The following is a 20,875-nucleotide window of genomic DNA, read 5'->3' as shown; positions in this document are numbered from 1 at the left end:
GGCAGATGGAGTTTAATGCTGATAAGTGTGAGGTGCTACATTTTGGTAGGACTAATCAAAATAGGACATACATGGTAAATGGAAGAATTGAAGAATGCAGTAGAACAGAGTGATCTAGGAATAATGGTGCATAGTTCCCTGAAGGTGGAATCTCATGTGGATAGGGTGGTAAAGAAAGCTTTTGGTATGCTGGCCTTTATAAAACAGAGAATTGAGTATAGGATTTGGGATGTAATGTTAAAATTGTACAAGGCATTGGTAAGGCCAAATTTGGAGTATTGTGTACAGTTCTGGTCACCGAATTATAGAAAAGATGTCAACAAAATAGTGAGAGTGCAGAAAAGATTTACTAGAATGTTACCTGGGTTTAAGCACCTAAGTTACAGAGAAAGGTTGAACAAGTTAGGTCTTTATACTTTGGAGCGTAGAAGGCTGAGGGGGGATTTGATAGAGGTATTTAAAATTATGAGCGGGATAGATAAGAGTTGACATGGATAGGCTTTTTCCATTGAGAGTAGGGGAGATTCAAACAAGAGGACATAAGTTGAGAGTTAGGGGGCAAAAGTTTAGGGGTAACACAAGGGGGAACTTCATTACTCAGAGTGGTAGCTGTGTGGCTTCCAGTAGAAGTGGTAGAGGCAGGTTTGATGTCATCATTTAAAGTAAAATTGGATAGGTATATGGACAGGAAAGGAATGGAGGGTTATGGGCTGAGTGCAGGTCGATGTGACTAGGTGAAAGTAAACGTTTGGCACGGACTAGAAGGGCCAAGACGGCCTGTTTCCGTGCTGTAATTGTCATATGGTGCATGGAGTTCTGCATAGGTACATTCCAATGAGACAGGGCAAGGATGGTAGGGTACAGGAACTGTGATATATAAAGGCTGTTGTAAATCTAGTCAAGAGGAAGAGTTTACGAAAGGTACAGTAAACTAGGTAATGATAGTGATCTAGAAGATTATAAGGCTAGCAGGAAGGAAATTAGGAGAGCCAGAAAGGGCCATGAGAAGGCCTTGGTGGACAGGATTAAGGAAAATCCCAAGGCATTCTGCAAGTATGTGAACAGCAAGAGGATAAGACGTGAGAGAACAGGACCAATCAATTGTGGCAGTGGAAAAGTGTGTATGGAACCGGAGGGGAGAGCAGAGGTACTTAATGAGCACTTTGCTTCAGTGTTCACTACAGTAAAGGATCTTGACGATTGTAGGGATGTCTTGCAACGGACTGAAAAGCTTGAGCACGTAGATAATAAGATGATGTGCTGGAGCTTTTGGAAAGCATAAAGTTGGATGAGTCACTGGGACTGGACAAGATAATCCAGGCTACTGTGGGAGGCGAGGGAGGAGATTGCTGAGACTCTGGCAATGATTTTGCATCATCAGTGGGGTCAGGAGAGGTTCAGGATGTTGTTCCATTATTCAAGAAAGGGAGTGGTGATAGCCCAGGAAATTATAGACCAGTCAGTCTTACTTCAGTGGTTGCTAAGTTGATGGAGAAGATGCTGAGAGACAGGATTCATGAACATTTGGAGAGGCATAATACGATTAGGAATAGTCAGCATGGCTTTGTCAAAGGCAGGTCGTGCCTTACAAGTCTGGTTGAATTTTTTTAAGGATGTGACTAAACACATTGATGAAGGTAGAGCAGTAGATATAGTGTATATGGATTTCAGCAAGGCATTTGACAAGGTACCCCATGTAAGGCTTATTGAGAAAGTAAGGAGGCATGGGATCCAAAGGGACATTGCTTTGTGGATCCAGAACTGGCTTGCCCACAGGAGGCAAAAAATGGTTGTAGACGGGTCATACTCCGCATGGAAGTTTTTCCCAGGGATCTATTCTGGGACCTCAAACCTTTGTGATCTTTATAGAATACCTGGATGAGGAAGTGGAGGGATGGGTTGCTGATGACACAAAGGTTGGAGGTGTTGTGGATAGTGTAGAGGGCTGTCAGAAGTTACAGTGGGACACTGATAGGATGCAAAACTGGGCTGAAAAGTGGCAGATGGAGTTTAACCCAGATAAGTGTGATGTGGTTCATTCGGTAGGCCAAATATGACAGCAGAATAGTGTGGAGGATCAGAGGGATCTTGGGGTCCGAGTCCATAGAACATTCAAAGTTGTTACGCAGGTTGACTCTGTGGTTAAGAAGGCATATGGCGTATTGGCCTTCATCAATCATGGGATTGAGTTTAGAAGCCGAGAGGTAATGTTGCAGCTATACAAGACCTGGTCAGACCCCACTTGGAGTACTGTGCTCAGTTCCGGTCACCTCACTACAGGAAGGATGTGCAAACTATAGAAAGGGCGCAGAGGAGATTTACAAGGATGTTGCCTGAGTTGGGGAGCAAGTCTTATGAGAATAAGTGCAGTGAACTCGGTCTTTTTTCCTTGTAGCGACGATGGATGAGAGGCGACCTGATAGAGGTGTACAAGATGATGAGAGGCATTGATCATGTGGATCGTCAGAGGCTTTTCCCCCCAGGGTTGAAATGGCCAACATGAGAGGGCTCAGTTTTAAGGTCCTCGGAAGTAGGTACAGAGAAGATGTCAGGGGTAACTTTTTTTTCCATGCAGAGAGTGGTGAGTGCGTGGAATGGGCTGCCGGCGATGGTGGTGGAGGCGGATACGATAGGGTCTTTTAAGAGACTCATGTATACGTACATGGAACTCAGAAAAATAGAGGGCTATGGATAACCCTAGGTAATTTCTAAGGTAAGGACATGTTCAGCACAGCTGAAGGGCCTATATCATGCTGTAGGTTTTCTATGTTTCTGTGTTTCTTATATGTTGGTTTATGTACTGTGTGTGATATATCATCCAGAGGAATATCTAAGATATAGGAGCAGAATTAGGCCATCGAGTCTGCTCCGGCATCTTATCATGCTGATGGATTTTCCCTCAATCTCCTGCCTTCCCCCCGTACCCCTTCATGCCCTGACTAATCAAGAATCTATCAAACTCTACCTTAAATATACCCAATGACTTGGCCTCCACAGCCACCCTTGGTCATGAATTCCACAGACTCACTGAGTTCTGACTCAAGGAATTCCTCTCCATTTGTGACCCTCTGTTCTGAGGCTGTGACCGCTGGTCCTAGTTCGGTCCACCGGTACACGTACGGGCGGACGGCATCAAAGTCCAACTCGTGATGCTATCGTAGTGGGACTTACTTTGGGAGGTACGAGCAAAGATCCTAACAGTCGCTTTCTGAGAGTGGACGAACTGATTTTTTCTTCTTCATCGCTGGTGTGATGGACGTCCTTGACAAGACCGATCTGGTGGATTGTCAACTCCTGGAGGGCCTGACGAAAAGAAGCAATGGGATTTCTGAAACAGACACAAAGTAAGTTGAAATACAGAGGGCAAAGGCAGAGAGTCGAGTAAACGGGAAGAAAACATGCGGCTTGTACCCTCATCCTTTAAGTGTCAGAGGTCGTGAATCTAAAGCACACACGACTGGTGAAACTTAGTCCTCTAAGTGGCAGAGGTTGTGAGGCTTACGGCTAATCCAAACACGGCCTCACACACTTAAGGACTGAAAAGACTAGATGCCGCATCTCCATCTTTTGTAACCGAGTAACTTCCAGGACTCCAGGTAAACCCTGGCTTGCTTAACTATACAGACGAATGCAGTTACTGCAAAGATTGGCGCGACTACAGCTCCTCAGGATGTCTTACAGGTTAAAAATTGCTTTCAGGTACAAGCTGTTCTGCATTTTATGCTCCCTTTCTTGTATACATTACGTTTGCCAGTCGCTTCCGGTTCACTGCGTCTCCACCCTTACGGGTCTCATCACTAACAACAATGCACTCCAGATCCGGGTCGGTGATAGCTGGTCCATAGGGGTCCCGCAGGGAGCAGAGCTCATATTGTATGCCTGGATTCACGTCCAACAGGAACGTCCTAACCTTGTCCACACGATCCTGGTACGGCTCGATTAACTCCTTTAGATCTTTACCTGCAATAAATATTTTAAAATGTGGCATCCGAGAACGATATTCAGGTTTACTAAATAAACACACAAAGTCTGTTTTCCCCAGCGAGTGGAACCCCTGAAACCGGAGGGCCGGTGGACCACTCCCCATCTGCCCTCTACCCTTTCGACCTGCTTGGCATGGGTGATCCGAACAAGACTCCAGCCAGTATCGCTCTCCGGGTCACCGAGACGCAGAAGCCTCAAAACCTGACGAGGTTGTGGGCCTGAGGGACCAAGTTAAAATATCCTTGCAAATTTTCTCTGTACTCTGTCAATCTTATTTACATCTTTCCTCTGGGTACTCCAAACTGCACACAGTACTGCAGATTAAGCCTCACTTATAGTGCCTACAACAGGTATTCAGCCCCCCCCACCCCCACCTTGGAAGTTTTCATGTTTTACAACATTGAATCACAGTGGATTTAATTCGGCTTATTTGACACTGATCAGCAGAAAAAGACTTTCATGTCAAAGTGAAAACAAATTGGTCTAAATTGAATGCATAATTACTCACCCCCCCCCCCCCCCCAAGTCAGTATTAAGCAGGTGCACCTTTTGGCAGCAATTAGAGCCTTGAGTCTGTATGGATAGGTCTCCATCAGCTTGCCTCCATCGTCTTGCTGGAAAACAAATCTTCTCCCAAGTCACAGTTCTCTTGCAGACTGCATCAGGTTTTCCCTGTATTTAGCTGCGTTCATTTTACCCTCGGCCTGCCGCAGGGAGGCATCCCCACGGCATGATGCAGCCACCACCATGCTTCATGGTAGGGATGGTGCGTTTTTTACGATGCGTGGTGTTCGGCTCGCGTAACAAAACATTTTGTCTGATGGCCAAAAAGCTCAGTTTTGGTTTCAGAGTCTCCCACATACCTTCTGGCAAACCAGCTGAGATTTCATGCGAGTTTTCTTCCCCCAACAGTGGAAGCTGCGTCCGGCGAAGCACCTGAGCAACGGTTGTTGTACACGCAGTGTCTCCCATCTCAGCCTCTGAAACTTGTAACTCCTCCAGAGTGGTCACAGGTCTCTCGGTGGCCTCCCTCACCGGTCCCCTTCTTGCACGGTCACTCAGTTTTTGAGGACGGCCTGCTCCAGGCAGATTTACAGCTGTGCCATAGTCTTCACATTTCTTGATGATTGACTTAACTGTACTCCAAGAGATATACAGTGACTTGGAAATTTTCCTTTATCCATCTCCTGACTCGTACTTTTCAATAACCTTTTCACGGAGTTGCTTGGAGTGTTCTTTTGTCTTCATGGTGTAGTTTTTGCCAGGACACTGACTCACCAGCAGTCGGACCTTCCAGATACACGTGTATTTTTATTACAATCAACTGAAACACTGTGACTGCATACAGGTCTCCAAAAACAGATCTCTATGTAACTAATTATGTGACTTCTAAAACCAGTTGGCTGCACAAGTGATGATTTGGCGTGTCATATTAAAGGGAGTGAACACTTACGCAATTAATTGTTTCATCTTTTACATTTGTAATTAATTTAGATCACTCTGTAGAGATCTATTTTCACTTTGACACGAAAGTGTCTCTTTCTGTTGATCAGTGTCAAAAAAGCCAAATTAAATCCACTGTGATTCAATGTTGTAAAACAACAAAACATGAAAAACTTCCGGGGAGGGGTGGTGAATACTTTTTATAGGCACTGTATGCATAGAGTACACAGAACAACTAAATTAAATAGGTGGTGCAAAAACAGAAATAAAAAAAGTAGTGAGGTCGTGTTCCTAAATGTCCATTTAGGAATCGGATGGCAGAGAGGAAGCTGTTCCTGAATCATTGAGTGTGAGCCTTCAGGCCCCTGTACCTCCCTCCTGAGTAGAGGCTATGTCCTGGGTGATAGGGGCCCTTACTGATGGATGTTGCCTTTTTGAGACACCACTCCTTGAAGATTCCCTGGATACGACGGAGGCTGGCGTCCACGATGGAGCTGACTGCAGCTTACTGTGATCCCGTGCAGTAGATCCACACCCACTCCCCCCCCCACCACCCAGAATACCAGACGGTGATGCAGCCAGTTAGAACGCCTGCCTTGGCACATCTGTAGAAGCTTGCAAATGTCTTTGGTGACATACCAATTAGAGCTTAAGACCAGCGGCCAAAAGGAGAGGAGGGGGCTTCAATCGGGTCGAGGAGAAAAGGCAGAAGCAGTTCGTGGCAAGCGCAGTGGACAGAGTCAGGGTGATGATCTTAAAGCTTTAGCTCTCTGATGCTTCGGAGAAGAGCGGCTTCACTCAGGGAAAGCAGAGCTCAAGCTTCTTCCCTTCTCTTCCTCACATCTGCTCAGCTAGGACAGTAGAGATGTCAGGCAGGATGCAAAGTCAGCAGAGATGAATGTCTCTCTGGCGGGTTGCGGGAAGGCAGGGAGAAGCCCAGTGTCCCTGACGACTACAACTACGAGAAGTACATCCGGCTGCAGCTTCTAACAACCTACATTACGGAGCTGGAGCCGGAACTGGATGAACTCCATACCATTCGGGAGGCCGAAGTGGTGATAGATAGGATATAGGGAGAGGTAGTTACACCCAAGGGCAGGACACAGGGAACTGGGTGACAGTCAGGAAGGAGAAAGGGATTAAGGAGCCAGTGCAGAGTACCCCTGTGGCCGCCCCCCTCAACGACAGGTATATCACTTTGGATACTGTCAGGGGTAATGACCTAACAGAGGAAAGTCACAGTGGTCATGTCTCTGGCACTGTCTGCCTCTGCGACTCAGAAGGGAAGGGGGAGAATGTGGTGACAGAGGACTCGTTAGTTAGAGGAACAGAAAGGGGGTTCTGTGGGTGAGAATGAGATTCTCAGATGGTATGTTGCCTCCCGGGTACCAGAGTCCGGGATATCTTGGATCGAGTCCTCAGCATTAAGTGGGAGGGTGAAGTCGTGGCCTACGTAGGTACCAATGACACAGGTAGGACGAGTGAAGAGGTTCTGCATGGGGAGGTCGGGGAGTTGGGTGTGAAGTTAAAGGACAGGACTCCCAGGGTTGTGATCTCAGGATTGCTACCCGTGCCACGTGCTAGTGAGACCAGAACTAGGAAGATTATAAATTTTAATATGTGGCAAAGGAGTTTGTGTATGAGGCAGGGCATAAGGAATTGGCCTCTTCAGTGAGCTCTCTTCCGGGGAAGGTGGGGCGTGTACGGAAGGGACAGATTGCACCTGAACTGGAGTGGGATTAATATCCTAGCAGGATGTTTGCTAATGCTACAGCGGAGCTTAAACTGGAGTTGCAGGGGGATGGAACCAGAGAATAGAACAGAGGTTATGCAGGCAGATGTTGGTAAGACAAAGTTAGGAACAAAAAAGTTGAGCATGGTGTGACAAAATTGAAAAGGGTGAATACGGGACTGAAGGTGTTATATTAGGATGTGCGCAGTATACGGAATAAGGTCGATGAACTGGCAGCACAGTTGCAGATTGGCAGGCATCACGGATTCATGGCTGGGATTATAGCCGGGAGCTTAATGTCTAAGGATATGCATTGTATCGAAGGGACAGGCAGGAAGCAGAGGGGGTGGCGTGGTTCTGTTGGTAAAAAATTGAAATCAAATCATTAGAAAGAGGTGTCATTGCATCAGAAAGCTTTTAATCATTGTGGATAGAGCTAAAGAACTGAAAGGGTAAAAATACCCTGATGGGAGTTACTAAACAGTAGTAAGGATGTGGTCCACAAATTACAATGGGAGATGGAAAATGCAATGCATGCCAAAAGGGCAAAGTTACAATGGGCATGGTGGGGGGTGGGGGGGTTCAATATGCAGGTAGATTGGGGAAAAGCAGGTTGGTGTGGGATTCCAGGAGGGAGAATTTATAGAATGCCTATAAGATGGATTTTTTAGAGCAACCCGTGATAGACTAACTCAAGGATCATCTATTCTGGTCTGGGTGCTGTGCCATGAACCGGAATTGATTATAGAGAGCTTAGGGTAAAAGATCCCCGAGGAGAAAGTGATTATAATATGATCCAATTCACCCTGAAATCTGAGAGGGAGAAGCTGCAGTCAGATGTGTCAGAATTACAGAGGCATGAGAGAGAGGAGTCGGCCAGAATTGATTGGAAAAGGACACTGGCAGAGCAGCAATGGCTGGAATTTGCATGGGACAGGATACATACAAACCAAAGTGCAAGAAGTATTCTAAGGAAAGATGACATAACTGTGGCTAACAAGAGAAGTCAAAGCCAACATAAAAGCCAAAGAAAGGGCATATAAGAGAGCAAACATTAGTGGGAAATTAGGGGATCGGGAAGCTTTTAAAAACCAACAAAAGGCAACTAAAAAAGTAATTGAGAAGGTAAAGATACAATACAGAAGTAAGCTGGCTGATAATAATAAAGAGGATACCAAAAGTATCTTCAGATACATAAAGTGTAAAAAAAAAGAGGAGAGTGGTTGTCAGACTGCTGGAAATGATGCTGGAGAGGTAGTAATGGGTGAACAAGGAAATGGCAGACAAACATATTTTACATCAGTCTTCACTGTGGAAGATACTAATAGTATAAAGGAAGTTCCAGGTGTCATGAAGTGTGTGAGGTTATCATTACTAGAGAGAAGGTTCTCGTTTGAAAGGTTTGGAGGTGGGTAAGTCACCTGGACCAGATGGTGTATGCCCCAGAGTTGTGAAAGAAACTGCTGGAGATCATGGAGGCATTAGTAACAATCTTTCAAGAATCACTGATTCTGGAAAATTGAAAATGTCACTCCACGCTTCAAGAAGGGAGAGAGGCAGAAGGAAGGAAACTATAGGCCTGATTGACCTCAGGGGTCGGGAAGATGTTGGGAGTCGATCGTTAAGGATGTGGTTTCGGGGTACTTGCAGGCACATGATGAAGCACGTCATGGTTTCCTCAAGGGAAAATCTTGCCTGACAAATCTGTCAGAATTCTTTGAGGACATAACAAGCTGGATAGACAGAGGAGAATCAGTTGATGCTGTGTACTTGGATTTTCAGAAGGCCTTTGACAAGGTGCCGCACGAGGCTGCTTAAGAAGCTACGATCCCATGGTATTACAAAAGCAGTGACTGATTGGCAGTGGCCAAGAGTGGGAATAAAGGGAGCCTTTCCTGGCTGGCTGCTGCTGATTAGTGGTGTTCCACAGGGGTCTGTGTTGGGATCCATTCTTATGTTATAGTCAATGATTTGCATGATGAAATTGATGGCTTTGTTGCAAAGCTTGCAGATGATGTGAAGGTAGGTGGAGGGTTAATTTGCAGGTTGAGTCTGTGGTGAGGAAGGCAAATGTCATGTTAGCATTCTTTTCAAGAAGAAAAGCAAGGATGTAACTTTATAAAGCACTGATGAGGCCTCAGTTGGAGTATTGTGATCAGCTTTGGGCCCCTCATCTTAGAAAGGTTGTGCTGAACTTGGAGAGGGTTCAAAAGAGGTTTACGAAAATTATTCCAGGTTTGAACGGCTTGTCACATGAAGAGCGTTTGATGGCTCTGGGCCTGTATTCACTGGAATTCAGAAGAATGAGGGGTGATCTAATTGAAACCTATCGAATGGTGAAAGGCCTTGATAGAGTGGATGTGGAGAGGATGTTTCCCGTGGTGGGAGAGTCTGAGACCAGAGGGTACAGCCTCAGTATAGACAGGCGTCCTTTTAGAATGGAGATGAGGAGAAATTTCTTTAGCCAGAGAGTGGCGAATTTGTAGAATTCTGTACCACCGGCAGCTGTGAAGGCCAAGTCTTTACGTATATTTAAGACGGAGTTTGATAGATTCTTGAATGGACAGGGCATGAAGGGATACAGGGAGAAGTCAGGAGACTGAGGCTGAGAGAAAAATTGGACCAGCCACAATGAAATGGTGGAGTGGATTTGATTTATACTCCTATATCTTATGGTCAAATCTCCTCAAATTTAATGAAGTATAGCCGCTGTTGTAATTGTATCAATGTTGGGTCCAGGATAAATCCCGAGATACTGACACCCAGGAATATGAAATCGCTCACCCTTTCCACTTCAGATCCCTCTAAGAGTACCCTCGTCTTAACCCTCCTGAAGTCCACACTCAGCACTTTGGTCTTGCTGACGTTGAGTGCAAAATTGCAGCTGCCATACAACTCAACTAGCTGCCCCGTCTCGCTCCTGTACGCCCTCTTGCCACACAATTCATACAGCCCATGACCTTGTATCAAACTGGCAACTGGATACACAAGGTCGGCATCCCTTCATTCTCAACACATTCATCTGTCCGCCCGAGACACTCTTCATGCCTCTGTCGCACCTGCCACCCACAACCACAACAACGCGTTCCAGGCACCCAGCACTCCATGTGAAAATGCCCCTCTCTGCTTGCGTTAGGCATTTCAATCCTGGGAAAGATAGAGAAAAAAGATACACAAGGCCCACCACAGCTCGTGTCAGATTATCCCTAACTACTATGTAACGTCTTTCCTGATTGTTTTGTTTCTAATTACTGGATCTTACTGGGTTCACAGCTGTTGTTGATGGCTCATTCTTGCAATGCTTTCGTCATCCGGGTGGCCATTTCATATCATATGTACATTTGAGAAGCATGTGTTAGAAGTCGGAGGAGTTTCAATCAGTATTTGAATCTGCTTTTGTTGGAAGGCCGGGAAGTACTGTCTTTTGACATGGGCTCCTTGTGTACTGCAACACATTGGCGAATAATAAAACCACTTTCAAACTGCAGCTGCGCTGGGACTGGAGTTACTTATGGGTAAAACTCCCGAGTGAGGGCAGAATAAACTGCGTGCTCTAAACTCCAACGGTGAACGCAGACACCCAATGAAGTTCTTACAGAAACTTGCTCAGGACCTAGGCCGCTTGGGGGAGGGAACCACGACGACATTAATTCTCTAATTCTTCACAAGCATGGTTCGTGTAACTGGAGAAAGGTAGATATTACACTCTTATTCAAAGAGGGACAGACCTGGCACCACACAGTTTAACCACAGTAAGAGGTCAACTCTTCTGACACAATGAAAAGGCCATGTTTAATTAATTGGTCTTAATTTTGTTTTTGATCTATGAGATATGGCATGGAATCGGACCTGCGCCCTGGCGATTTAATCGGAGCCTAATCACGGGACAATGTGCCTTCAGACTGGTACAGAGAACCAGAGCACCCGGACAGAACGTGCAAACCCCTCACAGGCAGCAGCGGGAATCGAACCTGGGTCGCCGACACTGCAAAGCGCTGGGCTAACCGCTACGCTCCGGGAAGAAGTGGAGAGTATTATCAGTGGAAGGATTTGACAAAGATCTCAGAGGACCGAACCTGGACCCAACATATCGAGGCAGCCATCAAGGTGGCAAAAGGCTGTATTTCACTGGGAGTCCGAGGAGATTTGGTTTGTCAACTAAAACATTCAAACTTCTACAAAAGTGGAGAGCATTCTGGAATGGGGTGGGAGTGAGGGTTACCACACAGGATAGAAGCAAGCTGCAGAGAGATGTAAACTCAGCCAGTCCCATCATGGGCACTAGCCTCCCCAGCATCCAGGACGTCCTCACACAGTGATGCTCCAAAGTGGCAGCGTCCATCATTAGGGACCCCATCAACCAGGACATATCCTCCTCTCACTGCTGCCATCAGAGAGGAGGTACAGGAGCCTGAAGACACACACTCAACGATTCAGGAACAGCTTCTTCCCCTCTGCCATCAGGGAGGAGGTACAGGAGCCTGAAGATACACACTCAACGATTCAGGAACAGCTTCTTCCCCTCTGCCATCAGGGAGGAGGTACAGGAGCCTGAAGACACACACTCAATGACTCAAGAACAGCTTCTTCCACTCTGCCATCAGTGAGGAGGTACAGGAGCCGGAAGACTCACGCTCAAATATTCAGGAACAGCTTCTTCCCCTCTGCCATCAGGGAGGAGGTACAGGAGCCTGAAGACACACACTCAACGATTCAGGAACAGCTTCTTCCTCTCTGCCATCAGGGAGGAGGTACAGGAGCCTGAAGACACACACTCAACGATTCAGGAACAGCTTCTTCCCCTCTGCCATCAGGGAGGAGGTACAGGAGCCTGAAGACACACACTCAATGACTCAAGAACAGCTTCTTCCACTCTGCCATCAGTGAGGAGGTACAGGAGCCTGAAGACACACACTCAACGATTCAGGAACAGCTTCTTCCCCTCTGCCATCAGGGAGGAGGTACAGGAGCCTGAAGACACTCGCTCAATGATTCAGGAACAGCTTCTTCCCCTCTGCCATCAGGGATGAGGTACAGGAGCCTGAAGACACACACTCAACGATTCAGGAATAGCTTCTTCCCCTCCGCCATCCGATTTACGAATGGACATTGAACCCATGCGCACTTCCTCAGTACTTTTCTTATTTTTTTTTGCTCAAATTTCCTAAATTAACGATTTAATATACATAAATTCACTGTAAATCACAGTTTCCTTTTACTCTCTATTATCACGTATTGCTGCTGCAAGGTTAACAAATTTCACGGCATTGCACCAGATTGTGATTAGACATTGACATTGTCCCCACCAACAGGATTCCTGGTGAACCCACACAGTTTAACAAAGGGCCAGACAACATTGAATGCACGTAACACTCACCGCTGAGTAATTCTCCATCCGCCACTCCAATTAACAAACGCTTTCTCGTCAGAAGACACGATACACTGAGGAGGATCTTGTGAGCAGAGTGGAGCCTGTCAAAAGTGCCTCCAAGTACAACGTCACTGTAAGGTGGCAAACCTTCACTCAGACCCCAATCGTTCACGTCGGGGCGGGAATTCTCCGCATCGTCACCCCCAGACGGCAAAAATATGGACTGCAGGTTGGGTCTGCAGGTGTAGCAGCCAAGAATATACTTTTCCAGACACTGTGTAACTAGACTAGACTGATTCAAATCTGTGATACAATAGTCTGTGAGGACCACCTCCGGCAGTTCAGACAACGTCTGTACCGATGAAAAAGGTTGCGGAGTCGAGCTGTGATTTTTAATGTTTGAAAGAATGACTCTGACATCAAGGCAACTGCAAACGCTTAAACTTTTTGCATACAGATGAGCCAGTATCTGAGACACCTCCCGGTTCGCCGGAACGTAAGTTGGGGTGGGCGGAACACAATTGTCCGTAAGTCCCAAACCGGGGTGCAAGTGAACATAGAGTACATTCTCCACAATTTTGGCGGCTGCTGCCAGGACTGGAGCTAGGCGTGATGGAATAAGGCGAAGAGAGGATGTTAAAACCAGTATTCCTGTCTGAAACATCGCCATCAGATGCGGCTGATACCTGAAAGGCGATGATAAGATTATGATTACTTCGCAATTCGAAAAGTTTCCTTTTTAATTCCTTCTTACGGCATGTGTAACGAGCAAAGACAGCTTTTTCTTTCGCAGCAACCATCAGTAGTGTTGGCCTGTATTGTTCTGTGTGTCTGCATGGGCTGTGTGTGTAGTGCACGTCACAGAGAAGTACAGCACAGAGACAGGCCATTGGGCCCATCTTGTCCATGCCAGAGCCATTTAAACTGGCCACTCCCATTGACCTGCACCGGGACCATAGACCTCCATACTCCTACCACCCATGGACCTCTCCAAACCGCTTAAACATTGAAATCAAGGTGCCTGCATCACTTACTCTGACAGCTCACAACCCTCTGAATGAAGAGGTTTCCCCTCATGTTTCCTTAAACATTTCACCTTTCACCCTTAGCCCATGACCTTTAGTTGTAGTCCCAGCGGAAAAAGCCTGCTTGCATTTGCCCCCATAAGTGTGTGTGTGTGTGGTGTTATACGTACATACAACACACACACACACACACAAAATAACACGTACGCAACACACTCACACCAAGACATACTAGATAATGTCTGTGCTCGTCCAAGAATCCCTGCTGTCCCCACTCTACTCACTCCAAGGAAACCAAACTCGGCTTATAATGGGAGTGCCCTTTCCTAAGCGAGTTCTGCAGTCCCCCAGAGAAAGCGAAGGGGACAACGGGCAACCTCCCCCACAACCATCCCAGGCAAATTCCTGGTGAACTTCTTTTGTGAGATGCAAGTATATCCTTTTTCCGATGCAGCAACATAAACCCAACAGAGTCCTCCAGCTGTACCTGGGAAAGTTTTACAAAGTTGGGCCACATTCAAAGAAAAATCTATACTGTAGTAATAAAGGCATGCAGATTTTGGACTGGGAAGGGAGAGAGAAAATGCTGGACCCTCAGCTACCAGACAGTGCCTGTGGAAACAGAAACAGTTAACAATTCAGATCTGGGTCTCTCAAGCAGGCTTTCAACCCGTGTTGCTCCTTGGGCAACTACACCAGGGATCCCCGGCCAGTTGTCGTGGCAGATCTTAAAAGTCCTGAATCTATCTTCCTCTACCGCCAGAATGTTCCTAAGCCCAGTACTCTTCAGTGAGAAAAACCTGCCTCTGACCCTCCCTCTGAGATCCCCCCAAAAGCTTCCTCCCCTCACAGCCCACTTTCCGCTAACCCTTGCCTGTCTCACACCCTGACACCCAAACCATCTTGCCCACTGCAGTACTCCGCTACCCCCAGCCCCTCGCTTCTCCCCACACCGCGGTACCCAGACTCCCGAATCATCGCCCTGCATATCCCCTCTCATCCGCTCCCTCCCCCGGCTACCGACAGCCTCTCGCCCAGCATCATCAGAGATCCTCACCACCCAGGCCACGCTCTTTTCTTGCTGCTGCCACCAAGGCGGCGCAGGAGCCTCAGGTCTCGCACCACCAGGTTCCTAAGCCCAGTGACAGCCCCTCAACCACCAGGCTCTTGAACCAAAGAGGGTAACTACAGCCATCAATTGTGATGCTCTCACAGCCAATGATTTCACTTTGACGACTCCCTATCTTGTTATTTCGCATTCCCGTTATTCATTGCGACTGGTTTATATTTGCATTTGCACAGCTTGTTGTCCTCTGCACTCTGGCTGATCGTTCACTGATCTCGTCCCACAGATTTGCTGAGTTTGCCCGCAGGAAAAGGAATCTCGGGATTGCATGTGGTGACTCGTCCCGCTGCCTTGACTCACCTCGCCCTCCCCGCACCCACCCCAATACCCCGACTCCCAGACCGTCGCCCACCCCAATACCCCGACTCCCAGACCGTCGCCCACCCCAATACCCCGACTCCCAGACCGTCGCCCACCCCAATACCCCGACTCCCAGACCGTCGCCCACCCCAATACCCCGACTCCCAGACCGTCGCCCACTCCAACCCTCCCCGCACCCACCCCAATACCCCGACTCCCAGACCGTCGCCCACTCCAACCCTCCCCGCATCCACCCCCAGACCCTCGCCCACCCCAATACCCCGACTCCCAGACCGTCGCCCGCCCCAATACCCCGACTCCCAGACCGTCGCCCACCCCAATACCCCGACTCCCAGACCGTCGCCCACTCCAACCCTCCCCGCACCCACCCCAATACCCCGACTCCCAGACCGTCGCCCACCCCAATACCCCGACTCCCAGACCGTCGCCCACCCCAATACCCCGACTCCCAGACCGTCGCCCACCCCAATACCCCGACTCCCAGACCGTCGCCCACCCCAATACCCCGACTCCTAGACCGTCGCCCACCCCAATACCCCGACCCCCAGACCGTCGCCCACCCCAATACCCCGACTCCCAGACCGTCGCCCACCCCAATACCCCGACTCCCAGACCGTCGCCCACCCCAATACCCCGACTCCCAGACCGTCGCCCACCCCAATACCCCGACTCCCAGACCGTCGCCCACCCCAATACCCCGACTCCCAGACCGTCGCCCACCCCAATACCCCGACTCCCAGACCGTCGCCCACCCCAATACCCCGACTCCTAGACCGTCGCCCACCCCAATACCCCGACTCCCAGACCGTCGCCCACCCCAATACCCCGACTCCCAGACCGTCGCCCACCCCAATACCCCGACTCCCAGACCGTCGCCCACCCCAATACCCCGACTCCCAGACCGTCGCCCACCCCAATACCCCGACTCCCAGACCGTCGCCCACTCCAACCCTCCCCGCACCCACCCCAATACCCCGACTCCCAGACCGTCGCCCACTCCAACCCTCCCCGCATCCACCCCCAGACCCTCGCCCACCCCAATACCCCGACTCCCAGACCGTCGCCCGCCCCAATACCCCGACTCCCAGACCGTCGCCCACCCCAATACCCCGACTCCCAGACCGTCGCCCACTCCAACCCTCCCCGCACCCACCCCAATACCCCGACTCCCAGACCGTCGCCCACCCCAATACCCCGACTCCTAGACCGTCGCCCACCCCAATACCCCGACCCCCAGACCGTCGCCCACCCCAATACCCCGACTCCCAGACCGTCGCCCACCCCAATACCCCGACTCCCAGACCGTCGCCCACCCCAATACCCCGACTCCCAGACCGTCGCCCACCCCAATACCCCGACTCCCAGACCGTCGCCCACCCCAATACCCCGACTCCCAGACCGTCGCCCACCCCAATACCCCGACTCCCAGACCGTCGCCCACCCCAATACCCCGACTCCCAGACCGTCGCCCACCCCAATACCCCGACTCCCAGACCGTCGCCCACTCCAACCCTCCCCGCATCCACCCCCAGACCCTCGCCCAAACCAATACCCCGACTCCCAGACCGTCGCCCGCCCCAATACCCCGACTCCCAGACCGTCGCCCACCCCAATACCCCGACTCCCAGACCGTCGCCCACTCCAACCCTCCCCGCACCCACCCCAATACCCCGACTCCCAGACCGTCGCCCACCCCAATACCCCGACTCCTAGACCGTCGCCCACCCCAATACCCCGACCCCCAGACCGTCGCCCACCCCAATACCCCGACTCCCAGACCGTCGCCCACCCCAATACCCCGACTCCCAGACCGTCGCCCACCCCAATACCCCGACTCCCAAACCGTCGCCCACCCCAATACCCCGACTCCCAGACCGTCGCCCACCCCAATACCCCGACTCCCAGACCGTCGCCCACCCCAATACCCCGACTCCCAGACCGTCGCCCACCCCAATACCCCGACTCCCAGACCGTCGCCCACCCCAATACCCCGACTCCCAGACCGTCGCCCACCCCAATACCCCGACTCCCAGACCGTCGCCCACCCCAATACCCCGACTCCCAGACCGTCGCCCACTCCAACCCTCCCCGCACCCACCCCAATACCCCGACTCCCAGACCGTCGCCCACCCCAATACCCCGACTCCCAGACCGTCGCCCACCCCAATACCCCGACTCCCAGATCACCCCCGACTCCTCAGTGCTCCCTCCGGGACCCGAAGTCCAACCCCACTCCCCCCGGCTTCGGAGACAGCGGCAGAGGGCAGGAGCCGTACCCCAGCTCGGTTTGACTGCGGCGGCTCCTCGTCACTTCCGGGGTGGGGGAGGCGGTCCAGGGGACTGCCGCTGCTCCGATTGGTCGAACGGTGCGGCGGATTGGCAGCAAGGGTTAGTCGTCACTTCCGGCGCGGAGCGCTGGTTGCCCGGCGTGGTGGGGGGAGGGGAGGTGCCGCTCGCCCGCCGGGTCAGTTCAGTGAGACACTGCGATGTCAGATGTCTTCTGCAGAACTCTCCCCCCAAATAAAAGCTGCACGACACTGACCTGCCTGCTCCACACGTCCCTCCCACCTGGTACTGATCCACCCTGCCCCTACGCCACCATTAGGGTTAGGGTTAGGGTTAGTCGGGTCAGTTCACTGAGACGCTGCGATGACAGATGTCTTCTGCAGAACTCTCCCCCCAAATAAAAGCTGCACGACACTGACCTGCCTGCTCCACACGTCCCTCCCACCTGGTACTGATCCACCCTGCCCCTACGCCACCATTCGGGGCCCCGAACAGTCCTTCCAGGGTTAGGGTTAGGGTTAGTCGGGTCAGTTCACTGAGACACTGCGATGTCAGATGTCTTCTGCAGAACTCTCCCCCCAAATAAAAGCTGCACGACACTGACCTGCCTGCTCCACACGTCCCTCCCACCTGGTACTGATCCACCCTGCCCCTATTCGGGGCCCCGAACAGTCCTTCCAGGGTTAGGGTTAGTCGGGTCAGTTCACTGAGACGCTGCGATGACAGATGTCTTCTGCAGAACTCTCCCCCCAAATAAACTGCTCGACACGTCCCTCCCACCTGGTACTGATCCACCCTGCCCCTACGCCACCATTAGGGTTAGGGTTAGGGTTAGTCGGGTCAGTTCACTGAGACACTGCGATGTCAGATGTCTTCTGCAGAACTCTCCCCCCAAATAAAAGCTGCACGACACTGACCTGCCTGCTCCACACGTCCCTCCCACCTGGTACTGATCCACCCTGCCCCTATTCGGGGCCCCGAACAGTCCTTCCAGGGTTAGGGTTAGTCGGGTCAGTTCACTGAGACGCTGCGATGACAGATGTCTTCTGCAGAACTCTCCCCCCAAATAAACTGCTCGACACGTCCCTCCCACCTGGTACTGATCCACCCTGCCCCTACGCCACCATTCGGGGGCCCGAACAGTCCTTCCAGGGTTAGTCGGGTCAGTTCACTGAGACACTGCGATGTCAGATGTCTTCTGCAGAACTCTCCCCCCAAATAAAAGCTGCACGACACTGACCTGACTGCTCCACACGTCCCTCCCACCTGGTACTGATCCACCCTGCCCCTACGCCACCATTCGGGGCCCCGAACAGTCCTTCCAGGGTTAGGGTTAGGGTTAGTCGGGTCAGTTCACTGAGACGCTGCGATGTCAGATGTCTTCTGCAGAACTCTCCCCCCAAATAAACTGCTCCACACGTCCCTCCCACCTGGTACTGATCCACCCTGCCCCTACGCCACCATTCGGGGCCCCGAACAGTCCTTCCAGGGTTAGGGTTAGTCGGGTCAGTTCACTGAGACACTGCGATGTCAGATGTCTTCTGCAGAACTCTCCCCCCAAATAAAAGCTGCACGACACTGCTCCACACGTCCCTCCCACCTGGTACTGATCCACCCTGCCCCTACGCCACCATTAGGGTTAGGGTTAGGGTTAGTCGGGTCAGTTCACTGAGACGCTGCGATGTCAGATGTCTTCTGCAGAACTCTCCCCCCAAATAAAAGCTGCACGACACTGACCTGCCTGCTCCACACGTCCCTCCCACCTGGTACTGATCCACCCTGCCCCTACGCCACCATTCGGGGCCCCGAACAGTCCTTCCAGGGTTAGGGTTAGTCGGGTCAGTTCACTGAGACACTGCGATGTCAGATGTCTTCTGCAGAACTCTCCCCCCAAATAAAAGCTGCACGACACTGACCTGCCTGCTCCACACGTCCCTCCCACCTGGTACTGATCCACCCTGCCCCTACGCCACCATTCGGGGCCCCGAACAGTCCTTCCAGGGTTAGGGTTAGTCGGGTCAGTTCACTGAGACACTGCGATGTCAGATGTCTTCTGCAGAACTCTCCCCCCAAATAAAAGCTGCACGACACTGACCTGACTGCTCCACACGTCCCTCCCACCTGGTACTGATCCACCCTGCCCCTACGCCACCATTCGGGGCCCCGAACAGTCCTTCCAGGGTTAGGGTTAGGGTTAGTCGGGTCAGTTCACTGAGACGCTGCGATGTCAGATGTCTTCTGCAGAACTCTCCCCCCAAATAAACTGCTCCACACGTCCCTCCCACCTGGTACTGATCCACCCTGCCCCTACGCCACCATTCGGGGCCCCGAACAGTCCTTCCAGGGTTAGGGTTAGTCGGGTCAGTTCACTGAGACACTGCGATGTCAGATGTCTTCTGCAGAACTCTCCCCCCAAATAAAAGCTGCACGACACTGACCTGACTGCTCCACACGTCCCTCCCACCTGGTACTGATCCACCCTGCCCCTACGCCACCATTCGGGGCCCCGAACAGTCCTTCCAGGGTTAGGGTTAGGGTTAGTCGGGTCAGTTCACTGAGACGCTGCGATGTCAGATGTCTTCTGCAGAACTCTCCCCCCAAATAAACTGCTCCACACGTCCCTCCCACCTGGTACTGATCCACCCTGCCCCTACGCCACCATCCGGGGCCCCGAACAGTCCTTCCAGGGTTAGGGTTAGGGTTAGTCGGGTCAGTTCACTGAGACACTGCGATGTCAGATGTCTTCTGCAGAACTCTCCCCCCAAATAAACTGCTCCACACGTCCCTCCCACCTGGTACTGATCCACCCTGCCCCTACGCCACCATTCGGGGCCCCGAACAGTCCTTCCAGGGTTAGGGTTAGGGTTAGTCGGGTCAGTTCACTGAGACGCTGCGATGTCAGATGTCTTCTGCAGAACTCTCCCCCCAAATAAAAGCTGCACGACACTGACCTGCCTGCTCCACACGTCCCTCCCACCTGGTACTGATCCACCCTGCCCCTACGCCACCATTCGGGGCCCCGAACAGTCCTTCCAGGGTTAGGGTTAGGGTTAGTCGGGTCAGTTCACTGAGACGCTGCGATGTCAGATGTCTTCTGCAGAACTCTCCCCCCAAGTAAAAGCTGCACGACACTGACCTGCCTGCTCCACACGTCCCTCCCACCTGGTACTGATCCACCCTGCCCCTACGCCACCATTCGGGGCCCCGAACAGTCCTTCCAGGGTTAGTCGGGTCAGTTCACTGAGACACTGCGATGTCAGATGTCTTCTGCAGAACTCTCCCCCCAAATAAAAGCTGCACGACACTGACCTGCCTGCTCCACACGTCCCTCCCACCTGGTACTGATCCACCCTGCCCCTACGCCACCATTCGGGGCCCCGAACAGTCCTTCCAGGGTTAGGGTTAATCGGGTCAGTTCACTGAGACACTGCGATGTCAGATGTCTTCTGCAGAACTCTCCCCCCAAGTAAAAGCTGCACGACACTGACCTGCCTGCTCCACACGTCCCTCCCACCTGGTACTGATCCACCCTGCCCCTACGCCACCATTAGGGTTAGGGTTAGGGTTAGTCGGGTCAGTTCACTGAG

The 20,875-nt window shown here is 51.3% G+C and overlaps 1 protein-coding gene across 4 annotated transcripts in view; it reads right to left on the bottom strand.

Annotated features, from left to right (window-relative positions):
* coasy (CoA synthase) overlaps nt 1–17,323 on the bottom strand; it is a 60,545-nt gene extending 43,222 nt beyond the window's left edge. For 2 of the 4 annotated variants that reach the window (XR_009509217.1, XM_059957808.1), the window contains exons 1-4: nt 14,613–14,979; nt 12,537–13,216; nt 3,746–3,960; nt 3,172–3,303 (exon numbers count right to left, since the gene is read on the bottom strand). Coding sequence is in view for 3 of the 4 variants with exons in the window: in XM_059957808.1 (XP_059813791.1) it covers nt 3,172–3,303; nt 3,746–3,960; nt 12,537–13,200 (1,011 nt within the window). In the remaining variant the exon portion in view is untranslated. Of the gene's footprint in view, nt 1–3,171; nt 3,304–3,745; nt 3,961–12,536; nt 13,217–14,612; nt 14,980–17,278 lie in introns of those variants that run through there. The other 2 variants (XM_059957809.1, XM_059957810.1) reach the window with 2 other exon arrangements.
* Between the last annotated feature and the right edge of the window lie 3,552 nt (nt 17,324–20,875).

This window comes from Hypanus sabinus, assembly GCF_030144855.1.
Source record: "Hypanus sabinus isolate sHypSab1 chromosome X1 unlocalized genomic scaffold, sHypSab1.hap1 SUPER_X1_unloc_2, whole genome shotgun sequence".
NCBI lineage: Eukaryota > Metazoa > Chordata > Chondrichthyes > Myliobatiformes > Dasyatidae > Hypanus > Hypanus sabinus.
The sequence above is the reverse complement of the archived record's forward strand: the minus strand, read 5'-3'. Positions and strand labels throughout refer to the sequence as shown.